This window comes from Entelurus aequoreus, linkage group LG10 (genome assembly GCF_033978785.1).
Source record: "Entelurus aequoreus isolate RoL-2023_Sb linkage group LG10, RoL_Eaeq_v1.1, whole genome shotgun sequence".
Lineage (NCBI taxonomy): Eukaryota > Metazoa > Chordata > Actinopteri > Syngnathiformes > Syngnathidae > Entelurus > Entelurus aequoreus.
The window spans coordinates 22,316,597-22,337,975 of NC_084740.1; the positions used below are offsets into that span (position 1 = coordinate 22,316,597).

General features: G+C 36.6%; 1 protein-coding gene across 1 annotated transcript in view; it reads right to left on the reverse strand.

Annotated features, from left to right (window-relative positions):
• LOC133659127 (neurobeachin-like) overlaps positions 1-21,379 on the reverse strand; it is a 601,703-nt gene that overhangs the window by 8,238 nt on the left and 572,086 nt on the right. Inside the window, exons 31-36 of the mRNA XM_062061862.1 lie at positions 13,757-13,934; positions 11,348-11,419; positions 11,074-11,229; positions 7,721-7,891; positions 1,076-1,177; positions 796-992 (exon numbers count right to left, since the gene is read on the reverse strand). Of these exons, the coding sequence (XP_061917846.1) occupies positions 796-992; positions 1,076-1,177; positions 7,721-7,891; positions 11,074-11,229; positions 11,348-11,419; positions 13,757-13,934 (876 nt within the window). The remainder of the gene's footprint in view (positions 1-795; positions 993-1,075; positions 1,178-7,720; positions 7,892-11,073; positions 11,230-11,347; positions 11,420-13,756; positions 13,935-21,379) is intronic.

Consider the following 21,379-nt stretch of genomic DNA (forward strand, 5'->3'; position numbering starts at 1 on the left):
CTTGTGATTTAGGGCTATATAAATAAACATTGATTGATTGATTGATATATGAGTACGTATTTTCTATTGTTTCATTGAAAATAATACAGCAAAGTCCATCAGGCTGTCATCTGTTTTAATATGACACAATTGTGTCAAAGTCATGATTTCTTTTTTACATGCTTGAAATAAGAAATTATTACTTTAAAAAAGTAGTTTTATACTTGTGAGTGTTGATGACACAGCTTTGCAACACTTGATATTCTATTTTCAAGCATGTTTTACTCAATATAGGTCATAAAATCTCAGCAACAAGCTGCAATATCTTACTGAGATAATGTAGGACCAAAACCCTTAAAACAAGTAAAACACTCTAACATAAAATCTGCTTAGTGAGAAGAATTATCTTATCCGACAGAAAATAAGCAAATATCACCCTTATTTGAGATATTTAGTCTTACTTAGATTTCAGTTTTTGCAGTGTGTTTACTACATTACCGATTAGTAACTGTACCTTGTTTGCAAAATTATTGCAAGCTGCAAAGACTTTTAAAATGTGCACTTAATTTTTACTTTACTTTTTTTAACCAACTTTTTAGCAAATCGACATTTAAAAACGTTCCTGTATGACATACTGACTACTAAAATGCATTTGTACCAAAACATTGTGGTATTTTCTTCAGCAAATGTTATTTATGCAAGCAAATAATAACCCGTGATTAATCACAGGTTCAAAGTGTGATTAATCTGATAAATAAAATCTCTTGACTTTTATATATATGAATTAATAGTTTTTTGTTTTTTTTAAAAGCTCACCCTGGTGCTGTCACTGATCTCCATGTGGGCCAGAAGTTTCCCGTTGATGCTGAAGTTGCAGAAGCGTCCTCCCTCGTAGTAAACGATGCAGTGTCCCTCACTGGACACTGAGATGAGGCGAGGACACCTGAAGTGTTCAGGAGCCTCCAGAGCTCGCAGGAGATCTCCTGTGATGGTGTGGACCAAACATGGACCATCTGGCAGCAACACAAACATACCCAAATATTAACACTTATCTTTTTTGCTACATGACAAGGACATGTGGAGGACATCTGCTGACCTTTGGCCCCGCTGATGACCAGACCCAGCTCTGCACAGACTGCCACACACGCCACTTCCTGGTCGTGACCCGTGAGGACCGCCCGCGGCGCCGGGTAATCAGCTACAAGGTGAAAGACAAATCCCTAAATACATCACAGCCTATCATAGCGAGCCCCGGACAGCGAGAACGTATGCGACGTATTATTGATTCGAAACATTTTGGCATGAAGTTGATCGTACAAAGCATGACAGTGACGCACATCTGCTCACGCAGGGGGCGGGCTCAGATTGTCATGTAAATTCAGGAATGGCCGCCAAGCCGCTCGCCTCCAACGCCATGTGTCACATGATTGATGAGAGGTTAGCGAGGGCGGGCGACTCCCCGACCCAAAACAAATGTGGCCATTCTTAGGGTCTTATTTCATTTTTAAACGTATTAAGTTTGTATATAATAATTATGTTTGTTCATTTGTATTTGTTTATTATGGAGCTCCTAAAGGGACATGGGGGAATTTTTTTTTTTTTTTTTTAGACATGTATCCTGTGCGCACGAGAATCTATCGTGCGCACGAGAAACTTTTTATAAAGTTATAAAAAAAAATAAAAAAAACATTTATAATATTTTTTTTTTTTTTTTTAATTATTTTTTTAGACATGTATCTCGTGCGCACGAGAAACTTTCTCGTGCGCACAAGAAACTTTTTATAAAGTTATTAAAAAAAAATTTAAACAATTTTATAATTTATTTTTTATTTTTTATTTTTAGACATGTATTTCGTGCGAACGAGAAAGTGTCTCATGCGCACGAGATACATGTCTAAAAAAATTTTTTTTAAAAGTTTTTCCCCCATGTCCCTTTAGGGCAGACCTGGGCATTCTGCGGCCCGCGGGCCGCATCCGGCCCTTTGTACGTCCCTGTCCGGCCCGCGTGAGGCCAATTATAAATTACAAAATACATTTAAAAAAGTATCTATTTCGAGTGTGCAATACAACGGTGCTGCTTTTGTTTTGAAAAGCGTTATTTGTATTACTTCCGTGCGGACGTATGCTCGTGCGCGCAGCGGAAATCACAAATACAAAATAAATTAAAAAAAAACATCTTTGTCGTGCGTGCAATACAACTGTGCTGCTTTTATTTTGAAAAGTGTTATATGTGTGTATGTCCTGTGAGGGAAGGCGCACAGCGACAAGTGATGCCCGGTTATCCCCGAGACGCTAAAAAGAGAAAAGTTGATGACGAATGGCGTGTTTTAAAAAAGACATGGACTGCCAAGTAAAGGTAAAGCCGTGTGCTTATTTGTGGTACACACGTTGCTGTCTTTAAAGAATATAGTGTAACGACCTGCTGAAGTAGATGTTGTCTTCTTGAGTTGCGTAAATAAGAAGTGAGGAGACGTGCGTGTGGAAGGAACGAGATATGTTGAGCTGTGTTAGTATAGCTTGCTCAATAAAAGTTTCAAAAGAGCGTCAGACTTCGTGTGCACTTCTTCTGGACGCTACAATTGGTGTCAGAAGTAAAACTTTGCGCATACTGCACTGTTTGTGTGCTACGTCATCGGGAGGTACGTGCCACGCGAGGAGCTCGCCGCAAAGAGTGAGAGAGACAGAGACAGAGAGAGAGAGAGAGAGAGAGCGTTTACAGGTGCAGCCACGCTGCTTGCCACGGGGGGAATTCCGCCCTCAATGAAGACTCCCAGGTTTGATGGCAAGGCGAACTGGGAGGCATTTCATCCCACTCGTGACATCAATTGTAGTGTCCAGAAGAAGTGCACACCAAGTCTGACGCTCTTTTTAAACTTTATTGAGCATTCTATACTAACACAGCTCAACTTATCTCGTTCTTTCCAAAAGGAAAACCAATCCTCACTCCTCATTTCCGCAACAGCAACGCTTCTTCCTTCTTCGCCAATCACCTTACAGGCGTGCTACGTTCACAACAAAGAGGATGCAGGATGAAGTGACAGAAATCGAAATTTTTGTATTGTAATATACATCAGGAAGTGTTGTGTTAGAAAGTGTTAAAAATAAAACCATCAAAAGCCATCTGCTTTTGTATAAAGATAAGTTAGGTTAAATGAAAATATTATTATTATCTATCTTACGGTATATCAAAAATAATTTGAGCAAAATTTAATTGTAATATTGTCGGTGTGGCCCTCCAGCAGTGCTCGGGTTGCTCATGCGGCCCCCGGTAAAAATTAATTTCCCACCCCTGCTTTAGGGGCTCCAGAGTTTATTATATATCTATATATTACAAAAAAAATTAATTTTTCGAATTCAATCATGATTATTATTTTTTTTATATATATTTTTTCAACTTTGATTCCATATTTTATTTATTTATAAATGTAAACATTTTAAAGTACCAGAACCACATGGTAGTAGACGACCACTATGTATCCCACTGTTCCACCGCGTCCTAACATTGTGACAGTCGAGATGTTTTAAGCAAATATATAAATAATATTCATAACCACATGTTCAGAATTATGGGATATTCACAAATTAATAGGCGTCCAACATCGTCAGTCCTCACGTTGGCCATATTGTCTCTGCTGCTGGACTGTGATGGATGTGGTCCCACAGAGACCAGGACCTGAGCTGTCAGTCCCACCACACCTGCTCTGATGCTGCTGGTAGTGTGTGTGTGTGCGTGTGTGCGTGTGTGCGTGTGTGCGGTTGACGAGGACGAGTGTCAGCAAAAAACCTCTGGGGAGGAAGAAAGAAAAAAAAGGGAAGCTGGAAGCCGCTCACCTTCCGCACAAAAGATTCAATCTCTGCGTGGCGTGGCGTCCACCCTCAGGGACACGGGCAAATCCGCGTCTTGTCATGGGACAAGGGGGGGGGGGGGGGGGGGGGGGGTGCGATTAAACCAGACATTTTTCAATGATTGCAGGCGGAATGCCGTCTTGTGCACTTTTAGAAACCGATGATAGTCCAAATAAATGTCATGTGCTAATATTAATATGAAGAAATATGTTTATGTGCCCTCACCGGACACAACATTAGGTACACCTAGCCAGCTTCACTCTAATAATATGTTTGCATTACACTAATCATAGTCACAATATAAACATAATAGTGACTCATTTGCACTTAAAATTAATTTTCCATGTTATGTTGCTTCTTCAACCATGTGAGTGATACCAAAAACATATTGGAAGAAAATGTGCACTATTGTTATTTAAAGGCCTACTGAAACCCACTACTACCGACCACGCAGTCTGATAGTTTATATATCAATGATGAAATCTTAACATTGCAACACATGCCAATACGGCAGGGTTAACTTATAAAGTGCAATTTTAAATTTGCCGCTAAACTTCCGGTTCGAAACGCCTCTGAGGATGACGTATGCGCGTGACGTAGCCAGGGGAACACGGGTATGCCTTCCACATTGAAGCCAATACGAAATAGCTGTTTTCATCTCATTCTGGGTGTATTCTGGACATCTGTGTTGGTGAATCTGTTGCAATTATGTTCATTGCATTATGGAGAAAGAAGCTGAGCAAACAAAGAAGAAAGTTGTCGGTGCGAAGCGTCTATTTTGCGAGGGAAGTCAGCAGCAACACGTACACAGCCGCCGCTTCTTTGTTTACATTCCCGAAAGATGCAGTCAAGATGGAAGAACTCGGATAACAGAGACTCTAACCAGGAGGACTTTTGACTTCGATACACAGACGCCTGTAGAGAACTGGGACAACACAGACTCTTACCAGGATTACTTTGATTTGGATGACAAAGACGCAGACGTGCTACCGTGAGTATGCAGCTTTGGCTTCCAAACATTTGATCGCTTGACCGTACGTGCGCGTCACGTACGTAACTTTTTTAAAAAATATATAAGCTTTATGAACCTTGGGTTAGGTGAACGGTCTTTGGGCTGAGTGATTGTGTGTGTTGATCAGGTGTTTGAATTGTATTGGCGTGTTCTATGGAGCTAGGAGCTAGCAGAGGAGCTAGGAGCTAGCATAACAAACACGTAGGTGTTTTTATGCAGGATTAATTTGTGGCATATTAAATATAAGCCTGGTTGTGTTGTGGCTAATAGAGTATATATATGTCTTGTGTTTATTTACTGTTGTAGTCATTCGCAGCTGAATATCAGGTCACCCCCGGCTCTCACAGCATCTTCCCTATCTGAATAGCTTCAACTCCCCACTAGTCCTTCACTTGCACTTAACTCATCCACAAATCTTTCATCCTCGCTCAAATTAATGGGGAAATTGTCGCTTTCTCGGTCCGAATCTCTCTCACTTCATGCGGCCATCATTGGAAACAATAGGGAACTTTGCGTATATGTTCAATTGACTACGTCACGCTACTTCCGGTAGGGGCAAGCCTTTTTTTTTATCAGATACCAAAAGTTGCGATCTTTATCGTCGTTGTTCTATACTAAATCCTTTCAGCAAAAATATGGCAATATCGCGAAATGATCAAGTATGACACATAGAATAGATCTGTTATCCCCGTTTAAATAAAAAAAATCATTTAAGTAGGCCTTTAAAGTATCATAATAATAATAATATATTTTATTTGTAAAAAGCACTTTACATTGAGTAAACAACCTCAAAGTGCTACAGTGTATTGAAAAAATAAAATAAAATAAAAAGATAATGAAAAAAAACTAAAAACTACAACAGCCAAATAGCTAAAACTAGTATGCATGTATCTAAAAAAAAAGGCTTTTTTTAAAAAAAAGAAGGGTTTTTAAGCCTTTTTAAAAAGCATCCACAGTCTGTGATGCCCTCAGGTGGTCAGGGAGAGCGTTCCACAGACTGGGAGCGGCGGAGCACAGTACACGTAGCACAGCACACGTAGCTTTGTCCTTGTGTGGAGGATTTGGGGGTGAGTAGTTCTTTGAGGTAGAGGGGGGCATTTCCATGGAGGCACTAGTGGGTTAGTAGGGAGACTTTGAATTCATTCCTGAGTGGAACAGGAAGCCAGTGAAGGGATTTGAGAGTTGGTGTGGTATGGTCATATTTCCGCACTCTCATCAGGATCCTAGCAGCACTATTCTGTATGTATTGTAGCTTCTGGATGTTTTTGCTGGGGATCCCGACAAGATCAATGTTAATATATAATATTAGTCACAATAATGTAGCAATTGCAATTAATTATCGATTGTATAATTATATACTTTTGAAAAAATATATTGCTGCAGGAGTTTTGCAATTTGGTCACTTTTAAACTTGGAAGTTGAACTGCCAGAAAAGTCATGTGATTTCTCCAAGCTAACCAGCACAAACATATAATATTGGAAAAAATGTACTGTTATTACAATTACCATCAATATTATCAAATATTAGTCATGATAATGTAACAGTTGCATTGAAGTATTGATTTTATAATTATACACATTTGTTTCATTGCTGCAGAAAAACAAAATAAAAAGTTTTGCAATTTCATAACTTTAATTTGAAATTTGAACTGCCAGAATATCATTCTGATTCCTCCAAGCCAACCAGCAAAAAAATATAATATTGAAAAAAAAGTGTAATATTGTGTACTGTTATTACAATTACCATCAATATTAGTCACGATAATATAACAGTGGCATTTAAGTATACATTTTATAATTATACACATTGTTTTATTGCTGCAGGAAAACACAATAAAACGGTTTGCGATTTCATACCTTTAATTTGAAATTTGAACTGCCAGAATATCATGTGATTCCTCCAAACCAACCAGCAAAAAAATATAATATTGAAAAAAATGTGTAGTATTGTGTACTGTTATTACAATTATCATCAATATTGCTATCAAATATTAGTCATGATAATTTAACAGTTGCATTTGAGTATCTATTTTATAATTATACATGTTTTTTTATTGCTGCAGGAAAATAAACAATTTTGAAATTTCATAACGTTAATGTAATATTTCAACTGCGAGAATATCATGTGATTCCTCCAAGCCAACCAGCAAAACAACATAATTTAGTAAAACAAATGTGTACTATTATTATTACAATTATCATCATTTGTATTATATAATATTAGCCATAATATTGTAACAATTGTATTCAAATAGAGGCATTTTAATCATACTGATAAACATTTAACATGAAGGTTACCTGCAGGGGAAAAAAACATGTTTTGTAATTTTGAAAGAACCATGTGATTTCTCCCAGCCAATCAGCTAAGACTTGAAAAGAAAGATAATTAAAAGAATACAATTAGGATTTATATATTGTCATGATAATGATAATCATTTGACAAAATGCTACCATGATACTAAATGATGATGACAATGAAGATAATGAGTATTATTGATTAAAACTAATTACACAGCTTTATTATTATAATTGTAATATCAATAATTGTTAGAAATAATGTAACCGCATGTTTAATAAATGTGATAATTCTTAATGATGCTTCATTTTGTTACAGTGTCTGACCAAGAATCTGAAGGAGATAATATTTGTATCGTCTTTTCCCTTTGTAAGCATCGACGACGTCCAGGGAATTAATTTCCCCTCCTCGGAGGAACCTGAGCGCTAATTGGACGCAGCCGAGCCGAAACTCTTAATGAAGTGTCGGCGCTTTGGCGGAGTTAATTATGGAAGAACGGTGCGACTTCGGAGCTGGCGGAGAAAAGGCGGGCTAATTGGGGACGCGTGCACACTTTGAGGGCGCTGGTAAAAGCCAGCGTTACTCACTGTTGACGGGGTTGTCTCCGATGATGTGGTGCCTGCCGCTCCAATACCACAGAAGAAGAGTGGCGTCCCTGGAGCCCGACACGATGTAGCAGTCGCCGCCGATGTAGGACTCGGACCTGGCCAAACACGTGGCCACGTCCCAGTGGCCGAACACGATCTGGGTCAGCTTGCCTGGCGACACAAAAGCAGCACACATCCACTCAAACCCGCAATTTTATTGATTTTCAATAACATCGAATCAACTTGTGACTTTATGACTTAAAGAGCAATGTTTTAGTGTGTTTTTAGGGTGTTTTTCTTTTACCTAAAAAAAAAAAAAAAATCTACAAAAATTGAAAAAACAAGAACTGTATTGATGTTTTACTCGTTTTATACCTCAAATAGATGGCAGTAATGGCACATACTCTGAACTCAATGTCAAACTACTGTACTGTTCCAAATAATCATAGTTAATAGAAATAATTCATTCTAATTAGGGATGTCCGATAATGGCTTTTTGCTGATATTCCGTTATTGTCCAACTCTTTAATTACCGATACCGATATCAACCGATACCGATATATACAGTCGTGGAATTAACACATTATTATGCCTAATTTGGACAACCAGGTACGGTGAAGATAAGGTCCTTTTTTAAAAAAATTAATAAAATAAAACAAGATAAATAAATTAAAAACATTTTCTTGAAAAAAAAAGAAAGTAAAACAATATAAAAACAGTTACATAGAAACTAGTAATTAATGAAAATGAGTAAAATTAACTGTTAAAGGTTAGTACTATTAGTGGACCAGCAGCACGCACAATCATGTGTGCTTACGGACTGTATCCCTTGCAGACTGTATTGATATATATTGATATATAATGTAGGAACCAGAATATTAGGAGGTTTTTTGGGTTGGTGCACTAATTGTAATTATATCTTGTGTTTTTTATGTTGATTTAATGAAAACATTTTTTTTTAAAAACGATACTGATAATAAAAAAAACGATACCGATAATTTCCGATATTACATTTTAAAGCATTTGTCGGCCGATATTATCGGACATCTCTAATTCTAATTATCATCACACATCAACATCTCTAACATGTTAATAATGCTTCTTTACCAGGTCAGCATTGCAAATGAGAATCCGTTCCTAATTGTCTTACCCTGAGTAAATGAATGTTAAATACATGTATAAACTAGGAGGTACTACATTACCCAGAAGGCTTAGCGCCCTAGACAGGAACAGGAAATAGGACAATTGTGCCATTCGAGCAATAAAGAGTCGATAAATTGCTACACACGTTTTGATCAGACAGTTGACGTGCGCGTTTGAGCGCTGCTCAGACACAAATTCCATCTGCAAAAATTACGCCGATTGGCCAAAACGTGCGAGGATGTTGCAAGGCCCCGCATAATTCTCAGCAATTGGTTGAATTTGCGTGAATTGGCGGGATCGCGACGTCACAAATCCTAGGAGGGAGTGCATAGTAGACAGTGAAGGTCCCTGAATGCATCACAGGGCACTACTGACTGTTTTTAACTTTAACACTGCTAATAACATTCTATTGATGTTTACTACTACTGTAAATTCAGGGCTAAAGTCGCTACTTTTTTCCCAACACTTTGCACCCTGCGGCGTACAAAACCGTGCAGCTAATTTATGGATTTTTCTTTGCTGACGGTCATAATACAAATATTCAAACGCAAACACGCTGCAAAGGTGTGTTTGTGTTGTGGCGCCATCTTTTGGACTAGTTCGCCCACTGGTGCCATTCAGTGCTTTTTAACCGGAAGTAGAAGTGCCGTTCCATCTTTGAGCCGTCCGTAGCGTTCCTACTCGTATGAATGCTTCGTTCATCACTCGAAGCAGCGTTTGTAAGATTTACAATATAACTCAATCAATTCTTACTTACTAAACCAGTGTTTTCATGCATACTCGTACGTGCTATCGCAATGTAATCAAGCTAGCATCATTAGCATTAGCTAATATGCTAACACATTTAAAAGTGTCTGTGTTAGTATTATTAACTTACATTATTTTTGTATTGTTTCAGTCTCACAAATTCCTCAGTAAATTCACCAAAACGTCACCGTGGAGTTATTGAGTCTGTTTAGCTGATTGGAGAACTAGCTTCCGCAGCTAGTGGGTCCATGACGATGACTTCTATTTTGTTTGACCAGACGTTTTACTGCCGTGTTACAGACACCGTTTGGATACAATTAAGGTAAATATTTTAAAAACCTTTCTTTGTAAACAACTCATTTAACAATGCATATATATATATATATGGGAAAACCTTTTTTTTTTGTAAAATTGAGTGGGTGTGGCTTATGTACCAGTGCGCTCCATAGTCGGTAAAATACGGTAAATCATCAAGGCACCTTTAACACTAGAAGTCCCAGCATTTTTCTGTCTACCTAGAAGACCCAGAGAGGGGTCATTTGGCCCGACGCTTTTCCCGAATACACTAATCACTCATTTTGTTATGGTAATGAGGCTGTTAGGGGCAGTTTGTCTAGGTAGACAGAAAAATTATACATGTGGGAAATGCCGAAAGGAGCAATGGCAGTGCCAGGATTGTGAGTGACTGCTCAAATGTATGTCAGTCACGTTTACATGGACATGGTTTTTCATTCTTTGTAAATATGCTTTTTTCTTTGTAAATTTTTTTTTTTAAACTATTTTTGGCACACAAAAATAACAATTGCTTCTGCAACAACCCTCCACACCAAAACTGGGAAAACAGTTGCTTTTTCATTCTTTGTAAATATGTTTTGTTTTGTATTTTTTTTAACAATAAATGTCAGAGTGTTGATCCCTTCATTCTGTTGATCCTTGCAAAAACACACACAACCTACCTCAGAACTAAAGCTTGAGCTGTAAGGTCCCCTCCCCCACACAGGCTCAAGTGGCCCCCTGCCGTGTGCCACTAACAGCCACATTTTCATAACAAAAGGAGTGTCCACAGGTGGGACTAGGGGTCAAATGACCCTCTTGTGTGTTTTCTAGGTAAAAATGTCAATTGACCCTTCTCTGGGACTTCGCGTGTTAACTTGCGCAATTAGATTTATTTTCAGTGGCTAGCTTCTTCTTACACTTGACTGTGAGGTCAATGAGAATTAGGAATGTTTGCATATGCATGAGTGATCTTTTGTGCTGGTTTTTTTTAACCTACTTTGCAGTGCTTAACTTCTTTTTACACTTGAGTGACACTTCAGAATGTGACTTCTGGAACAGACTATTTCCCTTTTTCTTATTTTCTCTGAGGGAAAAAAACCCCTCCCAGAACAGATTTTAGAATCATCCATGGAGTATGGTAACCAGGCCTGAGCCGGCGGCCCTTCCACGGACGAGCGCTCCCCCACCTGTCTCAGAGGAGTACACGCGGAAGCTCTTGTCCCAGAACCCGCACGCCAGGATGTAGCGGTTGTCAGCTGTCACCACGAAGCACTGGGTGCCGATCCGGATGCTCTGGTCCACCAAGTCAGTGATCTGACGCTTGTGGCTCGCGGCGCTGTTGGCTGGCGGCGACAACAGAGAAGGCGAGGATGGATGAGGAAGACACACGGCGAGGACACTCGGTGGACATTGGCGAGAAATGTTTGCGTTTGCGAAGACAACGTTAACGAGGCTACTGACCAATCAGAGGGTCCATCTCGATGGGGAGATGCTGGGCTTGTTCCAGGGAGTAACCTGGTGCTCCTCTCAGGCCTGCAACAACACAGGAAGTACGTTCATCACCAAATATGGTCATCATGCCTGGCAGGTGATGGAAATATGCGATGCAACATTTTTGATGTACGATTTTTCCCGCTAAATATTCCACGAGTGCGGCGATATAAGACTGCATTGAATACAAACTCATTGGAAATTATTTTAGATCATTAGAATTAAAAAAAATACCATAAAATCTGTAACAAAATATATTTTTGCAAAATGCCAAAAAGCTCTTCAGATATATAAATGTTTTTTTTTTTTAATGTTTATTATGTGATTAAATATCCACTGCAACTTTCATTGGCCTGACTGCGCAACATCAATCATTTCAATGATAAACTGACCTCAAAGAAATTAGAAAATTAGTAAATATAAAATAAGACGAATAAAAACTACCAAGTAAAACATTTACAAGGACGAGAAACAAATGTCTGTATATTATCCGTCAAAAGTTTGGAGACACCACCCCTTTCACTAACGTGAGAATGTGTCTCATGACTATTGACTGGTGATGTACAAAATATTTGTCTAACTGGCACGTCGATGAGTATGTGGCAAACTCGCTAGCTGCATTGACACTACTGCCAATGTGTTGGAATGGTCATTGGCCATTTGCTGGATTAAAAAAAAAGTCATATTTAATCTGCAAAAAACTTAATAGATTATTGATCTTGAGGGAAATTCAAGGCATTCAGTAGCAGGATACAAGACATTAGTTACAATAAACAGTAACTATTAAACAAGCCCTGTCCCCCCTTCCCTTGTATTCAATAAATCTGAAATAAGACGTAAAAGACCCCGTTGATGATTCAGAATATTTTACATGTGCAGTTAAAAACAAAAATAGACTCATACTTATATGAAGAAATGTAGGCAACCTGTGCAGGAAAGAAAATATATGTGCGATTTAAAAGATAAAAATATAAACAGTTAGATACAAATTAACTATATAACAGCGAAAATATTTGTTTTTGTGTTTTTTAAACGGACAGTTGTGCACAAAGAAAATAAGAAGTACACAAGTGGTCTATGAGCCAAATAGTAAACAGGAGAAGAAGAACATTTACCTTGTTTGGCGTTATAAAACCAACATGATCCTACACTTTAAAAGTTTATCCTGTATTTTATAAAGTTCCATTTAGTTTTTTATTTAATTATTTTGTATTCATTATTTTCTTAGTTCGGTTTATTTTTTATTTAAATATTTTTTTGTTTGCTATGTTATTGTTCTTCCAAGTTGTATTTATTTTCCATTCATGTATTATTTTTCTTAGTTCAATTAATTTCGTATTTATTTATTATTTTCTTAGTTCCATCATTATTTTAAATACATTTTTCATGTATTATGTCCTTAGTTATGTTTATTTTTTATCTACGTATTTATTTTCTTAGTTCTATTTATTTATTTTTTATTTAAATATTTTTTGTTTCATATGTTTATTTTTTTACGAGTTATATTTATTTTCCAATACTTTTTTGGTTTCCATTTATTTATGTATTATTTTTCTTAGTTCCATTAATTTCGTATTTATTTTTTATTTATTATTTTCTTAGTTCCATTATTTTAAATCTATTTTTCATGTATTATTTTCTTAGTTATGTTTTTTTTTAATCTACATATTTATTTTCTTAGTTCCATTTATTTTTTATTTAAATATTTTTTGTTTAATATGTTTATTTTTTTCCGAGGTATATTTATTTTCCATTATTTTTTTTGTTTCCATTTATTTATGTATTATTTTTCTTAGTTCTATTAATTTCCTATTTATTTTTTATTTATTATTTTCTTAGTTCCATTATTCTTTTAAATCTATTTTTCATGTATTATTTTCTTAGTTTCTTTGTCTACCTATTTTTAATTAAATTTTCTTAGTTCCAATTATTTTGTATCTATTTATTATTTTCTTAGTTCTATTATGTTTTATCTATTTTTCATGTATCATTTTCTTAGTTCCTTTAATTTTCTTTGTTTTATTATTTATCATTTTCTGAAATCGATCAATTTTTTTTTAATCTTTTTTTTTTTATTAGTTCCTTTAATTTTTTTATATATATTTTAAAAAATTTCTTACTCCCAATAATTATTTATTTATTCTTTTTCAGTTTCTTGGTGAAGCCACTCTTCAGTAGGAGCTGTCACTGGCTTCCTGATATAAAACAGTTGTATCGGTCACATGATGGTTCTTAAAGTGATACACACGTGATGATATCGCTTCTCTTGGTCCATAACGCATCAAGGCTCCAGTATCGTCTGACCCATCACTAATGTTTATATTTCCATGAACTTTTCCATCTCACGGAGACTATTTACGTGACGGAGCGCCAACTCACCGACCGTGTTGTGCCAGCGGTTGACGGCGAAGACGCGGCTGCAGGTGAGCGTGACCACGGCGGGCAGAGCGAGGTGAGGCAGCGTGTTGGCGGCCACGTGCGTCACAGGAGAGTTGGAGGGGAACTTGAGCACCATGACCACGTCCTGCTGCATCTGGTCTTTGAACATCAGCGGGCTCTGAACAACACAAGTCATCCGTTACAGGGTCAAACCTCGTCTGATCTCTGTTTGACAACACGCATGCAAGTGGAAAAAGAAGTTAACGTACATACTTTGGTGCAAACTCACTCCTAATCTTTGCTGCCACTTCTTTTCAAAACAAAACTCCTGCCAAATAAAGGATCTTTGACTAACATTTGTGTAATTAAGTCCTAAAAACAGCGGTGCAGTCTTATCATGTAGTCAAGTGGATCTTTGACAGGCATTTTTGCAGTAGATCCTGAAAAACAGCCAAGTGCTCCTGTCATAGAGGATCTTTGACGAGCATCTTTAAAATGTTCTTAAAACAGCAGCACACACTTGTCAAAAAGAAAATCTTCGACAAGCATTTCTGCAATATATGTATTGAAACAGCACAGTGCTCTTGTCATATAGAGCATTTTTTCTTTAAAAAAAAGTTCTTAAAAAACAGAAGCACACTCTTGTCACAAAGGATTTTTGACAAGCATTTTCTTTAAAAAAAAAAAAAAAAATTCTTAAAAAAAACAAGCACACTCATATTATATAGAGGATCTTTGACAAGCAATTTTGCAGTAGACCCTGAAAAACAGCCAAGTGCTCCTGTCATAGAGGATCTTTGACGAGCATCTTTAAAAAAAGTTCTTAAAAACAGCAGCACACACTTGTCAAAAAGAAAATCTTTGACAAGCATTTCTGCAATATATGTATTGAAACAGCACAGTGCTCTTGTCATATAGAGGATCTTTGACAACCATTTTCTTTCAAATAAAAACATTCTTAAAAAACAGAAGCACATTCTTGTCACATAGTGGATCTTTGACAAGCATTTTCTTTAAACAAAAAAGTTCTTAAAAAACAGAAGCACACTCTTATTATATAGAGGATCTTTGACAAGCATTCTTGCAGTAAATCCTGAAAAACAGCAAAGTGCTCCTGTTTTATAGAGGATATTTGACGAGCATCTTTAAAATGTTCTTAAAAACAGCAGCACACACTTGTCAATAAGAAAATCTTTGACAAGCATTTCTGCAATATATGTATTGAAACAGCACAGTGCTCTTGTCATATAGAGGATCTTTGACAAGCATTTTCTTTAAAAAAAAATAATCTTAAAAAACAGAAGCACACTTGTCACAGACAATCTTTGACAAGCATTTTCTTTAAAAAAAAAAAAAAATCTTAAAAAAACAGAAGCACACTTTTATCATATTATAGAGGATCTTTGACAAGCATTTTTGCAGTAAATCCTGAAAAACAGCCAAGTGCTCCTGTCATATAGAGGATCTTTGACGAACATCTTTAAAATGTTCTTAAAAACAGCAGCACACACTTGTCAAAAAGAAAATCTTTGACAAGCATTTCTGCAATATATGTATTGAAACAGCACAGTGCTCTTGTCATATAGAGGATCTTTAACAAGCATTTTCTTTAAAAAAAAAAAATAATAAAGTTCTTAAAAAACAGAAGCACACTCTTGTCATAGAAGATCTTTGACAAGCATTTTCTTAAAAAAAAATAAAAATTCTTAAAAAAACAGAAGCACACTTTTATCATATTACAGAGGATCTTTGACAAGCATTTTTGCAGTAGATCCCGAAAAACAGCCAAGTGCTCCTGTCATAGAGGATCTTTGACGAGCATCTTTAAAATGTTCTTAAAACAGCAGCACACACTTGTCAAAAAGAAAATCTTCGACAAGCATTTCTGCAATATATGTATTGAAACAGCACAGTGCTCTTGTCATATAGAGGATCTTTGACAACCATTTTCTTTCAAATAAAAAAATTCTTAAAAAACAGAAGCACATTCTTGTCACATAGTGGATCTTTGACAAGCATTTTCTTTAAACAAAAAAAGTTATTAAAAAAACCAGAAGCACACTCTTATCATTTAGAGGATCTTTGACAAGCATTCTTGCAGTAGATCCTGAAAAACAGCAAAGTGCTCCTGTTTTATAGAGGATATTTGACGAGCATCTTTAAAAAAGTTCTTAAAAACAGGAGCACACACTTGTCAATAAGAAAATCTTTGACAAGCATTTCTGCAATATATGTATTGAAACAGCACAGTGCTCTTGTCATATAGAGGATCTTTGACAAGCATTTTCTTTGAAAAAAAAATCTTAAAAAACAGAAGCACACTTGTCACAGACAATCTTTGACAAGCATTTTCTTTAAAAAAAAATAAAATTCTTAAAAAAACAGAAGCACACTTTTATCATATTATAGAGGATCTTTGACAAGCATTTTTGCAGTAAATCCTGAAAAACAGCCAAGTGCTCCTGTTATATAGAGGATCTTTGACGAACATCTTTAAAATGTTCTTAAAAACAGCAGCACACACTTGTCAAAAAGAAAATATTTGACAAGCATTTCTGCAATATATGTATTGAAACAGCACAGTGCTCTTGTCATATAGAGGATCTTTAACAAGCATTTTCTTTTAAAAAAAAGTTCTTAAAAAACAGAAGCACACTCTTGTCACAGAAGATCTTTGACAAGCATTTTCTTAAAAAAAAAAAAAAATTCTTAAAAAACCAGAAGCACACTTTTATCATATTACAGAGGATCTTTGACAAGCATTTTTGCAGTAGATCCTGAAAAACAGCCAAGTGCTCCTGTCATATAGAGGATCTTTGACGAGCATCTTTAAAATGTTCTTAAAAACAGCAGCACACACTTGTCAAAAAGAAAATCTTTGACAAGCATTTCTGCAATTTATGTATTGAAACAGCACAGTGCTCTTGTCATATAGAGGATCTTTGACAAGCATTTTCTTTAAAAAAAATTAAGTTCTTAAAAAACAGAAGCACACTCTTGTCACAAAGGATTTTTGACAAGCATTTTCTTTAAAAAAAAAAAAAAAATCTTAAAAAAAACAGAAGCACACTCTTATTATATAGAGGATCTTTGACAAGCAATTTTGCAGTAGATCCTGAAAAACAGCCAAGTGCTCCTGTCATAGAGGATCTTTGACGAGCATCTTTAAAAAAGTTCTTAAAAACAGCAGCACACACTTGTCAAAAAGAAAATCTTTGACAAGCATTTCTGCAATATATGTATTGAAACAGCACAGTGCTCTTGTCATATAGAGGATCTTTGACAACCATTTTCTTTCAAATAAAAAAATTCTTAAAAAACAGAAGCACATTCTTGTCACATAGTGGATCTTTGACAAGCATTTTCTTTAAACAAAAAAGTTCTTAAAAAAACCAGAAGCACACTCTTATCATATAGAGGATCTTTGACAAGCATTCTTGCAGTAGATCCTGAAAAACAGCAAAGTGCTCCTGTTTTATAGAGGATATTTGACGAGCATCTTTAAAAAAGTTCTTAAAAACAGCAGCACACACTTGTCAATAAGAAAATCTTTGACAAGCATTTCTGCAATATATGTATTGAAACAGCACAGTGCTCTTGTCATATAGAGGATCTTTGACAAGCATTTTCTTTTAAAAAAAAATTCTTAAAAAAACAGAAGCACACTTTTATCATATTATAGAGGATCTTTGACAAGCATTTTTGCAGTAAATCCTGAAAAACAGCCAAGTGCTCCTGTCATATAGAGGATCTTTGACGAACATCTTTAAAATGTTCTTAAAAACAGCAGCACACACTTGTCAAAAAGAAAATCTTCGACAAGCATTTCTGCAATATATGTATTGAAACAGCACAGTGCTCTTGTCATATAGAGGATCTTTGACAAGCATTTTCTTTAAAAAAATTAAGTTCTTAAAAAACAGAAGCACACTTGTCACAAAGGATCTTTGACAAGCATTTTCTTTAAAAAAAAAGTTACTAAAAAACAGAAGCAAACTCTTGTCACAGAGGATCTTTGACAAGCATTTTCTTTAATTAAAAAAAAGTTCTTAAAAAAACAGGAGCACTCTTATCATTTGGAGGATTTTTGACAAGCATTCTTGCAGTAGATCCTGAAAAACAGCAAAGTGCTCCTGTCTTAGAGGATCTTTGACGAGCATCTTTAAAATGTTCTTAAAAACAGCAGCACACACTTGTCAAAAAGAAAATCTTTGACAAGCAATAGATGTATTAACACAGCATAGTGCTCCTGTTATATAGAGGATCTTTGACAAGCATTTTTTTTTTAAAGTTCCTATAAACAGTAGTCAACTGCAAAAATGTTTGTCAAAGCTCATCTATATAACGGGAGCCCTGTGTTGTTTCTAAAAACCTACTGCTCGTCAAAGATAATTTATATAGGAGGAGCACTGTGCTGTTTTTAAGGATTAATGAAAAAAAATGTTAGTCAAATATCCTCAATTTAAGAAGAGCGTTCTGCTGTTCTTAAGGACTTACTGCAAAAATGCTAGTCAAAGATCCACTATAGAGGATCTTTGACAAGCATTTTCTTAAAAAAAAAAAAAAAAGTTATTAAAAAACAGAAGCACACTCTTGTCACATAGAGGATCTTTGACAAGCATTTTGTTTAAATTAATCCTTAAAAACAGCACAGTGATCCTCCTATATAAATGATCTTTGACGAGCAGGTTTTTAGAAACAACATAGGGATCCTGTTATATAGATGAGCTTTGACAAACATGTTTATAATTGGTCCTAAAAACAGTGCTACTTTCATATACATGATCTATGACAACAGTATGTTTTTAAATTCCTAAAAACAGTAGAGCACTTTTTTAATTTAAATGATCATTGCCTAACAATTTTGAAGTCTTAAAAAAACCCACACCACTCCTCTTGTATAGATGATCTTTGAGTAGTGTTTTTGCAGTAGATCCTTAAAAACAGCAAATAGAAAAGATTAGTATTTTTTGTAAAAAGTCTACATAACAGAAGCAGCGCTCCTCTCATACATAGATGATCTTTAACTATATGCTCCTGTCATTTAGATGATCTCTAAAAAAATGTCTTAAAAACAGCAGCACACTTTGGTCATATAGAGGATCTATGACTAGCATTTTTGCGGTAGGTCGTTTAAAACAACAGAGCACTCCTCATATAGAGGATCTTTGACTAGCATTTTTACAATAACTCCTTAAAACAACAGAGAGCTCCTGTCATATAGAGGATCTTTGACAAGCATGTTTTAAAATAGTTCTTAAAACAGCAGCTCACTTGTCATTTTGAGGATCTTTGACTAACATTTTTGCAATACATGTTTTAAAACAGTAGAGCACTCCTGTCATTCAGAGGATCTTTGACCATGTTTGCAGTAGGTTGTTTAAAGCAACGGAGAACTACCCGGATATAGAGGATCTTTGACTAGCATTTTTCAAATAAATCGTTAAAAACAACTGAGTGCTCCTGTCATATAGAGGATCTTTGACTAGCAATTTTTAAATTAATCCTTGACAATAACAGAGTGCTCACATCATATAGAGCACATATGTCAGAGTCAAGGCCCGCGGGCCATATCCGGCCCGCGAGAAGGTTTTTTACGGCCCTTGGGATGATCTTGATTTATTATTAGAACCGGCCCGCAGACCGCAGATCTTTTACACGCACCAAGCGGATGCCGGTCCAAGGTTCCGAAAGGGGGCGAGCGGCCCGCCGGGACGCGCCTGCCGGCCGAAGGGCTGCAGCCCGGCCGTCAGTCGCGGAGCCCGCCGTGTCACGCGCGCCAAGGGGGCGGGCCGAAACCCGGCCCCGAGGCCCTGAGACTTCTGCTTTGTTTCCCCAAACCGCGCGTCACCGCCGGGCCCGCACCACCGTCGGGCTGCAGCCCGAGCGTCGGTGGCGGAACCCGTCATGTGCCGCGCGCGCCAAGCGGAGCGGGGGGTCAAGCGGGCCGAAACCCGCAGGCCACCCCCTCACCACGAGGCCCTGAGACTTCTGCGTTTGACCCCTACGCGCGGCCCGTCGGGAGGCGCCCGCCGTCAAGCCACGAGGGCCAGCCGTCGGGTCGCGGAGCCCGCCGTGCCACGCGCGCCAAGGGGCGGGCCGAAACCAGCGGGGGGTTTCGGGCACCCAACTCGCCTCCCTCCCACGGAGGGAGGAGGGGGGTTTAATGTGAACATTACTGTGCAATCACATATTTAGAGTTTTTACTCAATTCAAGTTTAAAAGTTAAAGTTTAATATTTGTTTTCACTGCATGTTACTTCTCCTTAAACAAAGTGTTGTTTTTGATTTATAGATTTTTGCACTTTATTTTATTGTATTTCAATTTAATTATATTTTAAAAATATTTCAGTTGAGTGGATGATAGAAAATTGCTATTATTGTTTTTTTCTTTGAAGTAAATTTAGCCCACTTTTGCTAAAATAGAAAATATAGGCTACTGATGGTGCCTTGAATACTTTAATATACTAATAATACTAAATTCTTTCATTTAATGTTCATGTTATGGGGATTTTTATATAAAGGAAATTTGTCTTTTGTGTCTGTTGAAAATTAAAGATTACTGACAGAGCCATAAGAAAATATTGCTTTATTTATCTGATCATATTGGAATATATTTGTTAGGTTTTCAGTAGGTTCAATTAGGTTCACTAGACTATATGCGTCATTTAAAAATTTTTCAATGAACATTCGAACAGTCCGGCCCTCGGCTTGTAGCTAAATTTTTTATTTGGCCCTCCGTCCATTTGACTTTGACACCCCTGATATAGAGGATATTTGACTAGCATTTTTGCAATATATTGTTTTAAAACAGCAGAGCACTCCTGTTATTTAGAGGATCTTTGACTAGCATGTTTACAGTAGGTCGTTTAAAGCAACAGAGCATAACCCTGATATAGAGGATCTTTGACTAGCATTTTTCAAATAAATCGTTAAAAACAACTGAGTGCTCCTGTCATATAGAGGATCTTTGACTAGCAATTTTTAAATTAATCCTTGACAATAACAGAGTGCTCACATCATATAGAGGATATTTGACTAGCATTTTTGCAATATATTGTTTTAAAACAGCAGAGCACTCCTGTTATTTAGAGGATCTTTGACTAGCATGTTTACAGTAGGTCGTTTAAAGCAACAGAGCATAACCCTGATATAGAGGATCTTTGACTAGCATTTTTCAAATAAATCCTTAAAAACAACAGAGTGCTCCTGTCAGAGGATCTTTTACTAGCAATTTTAAAATAAATCCTTGACAACAGAGAGCTCCTGGCTTATAGAGGATCTTTGACTAGCATTTTTGCAGTAGGTCCTTAAAAATAGCAGAGCGCTCTTCTCAAATAGAGAATATTTGACTAACATTTTTTGAAATTAATCCTTAAAAACAGCCCAGTGCTCTTCCTGTATAAATGATCTTTGACGAGCATTCTTGCAGTAGGTTTTTTTAAAAACAACACAGGGCTCCTGTTCTATAGATGAGCTTTGACAAACATGTTTATAATAGGTCCTAAAAACAGTGCTACTTTCATATACATGAGCACTTTTTTCATTCAAATTGCCTAACAATTTTAAAGTGTTGAAAAAACCCACAGCACTTCTCTTGTATAGACGATCTTTGACTAGTGTT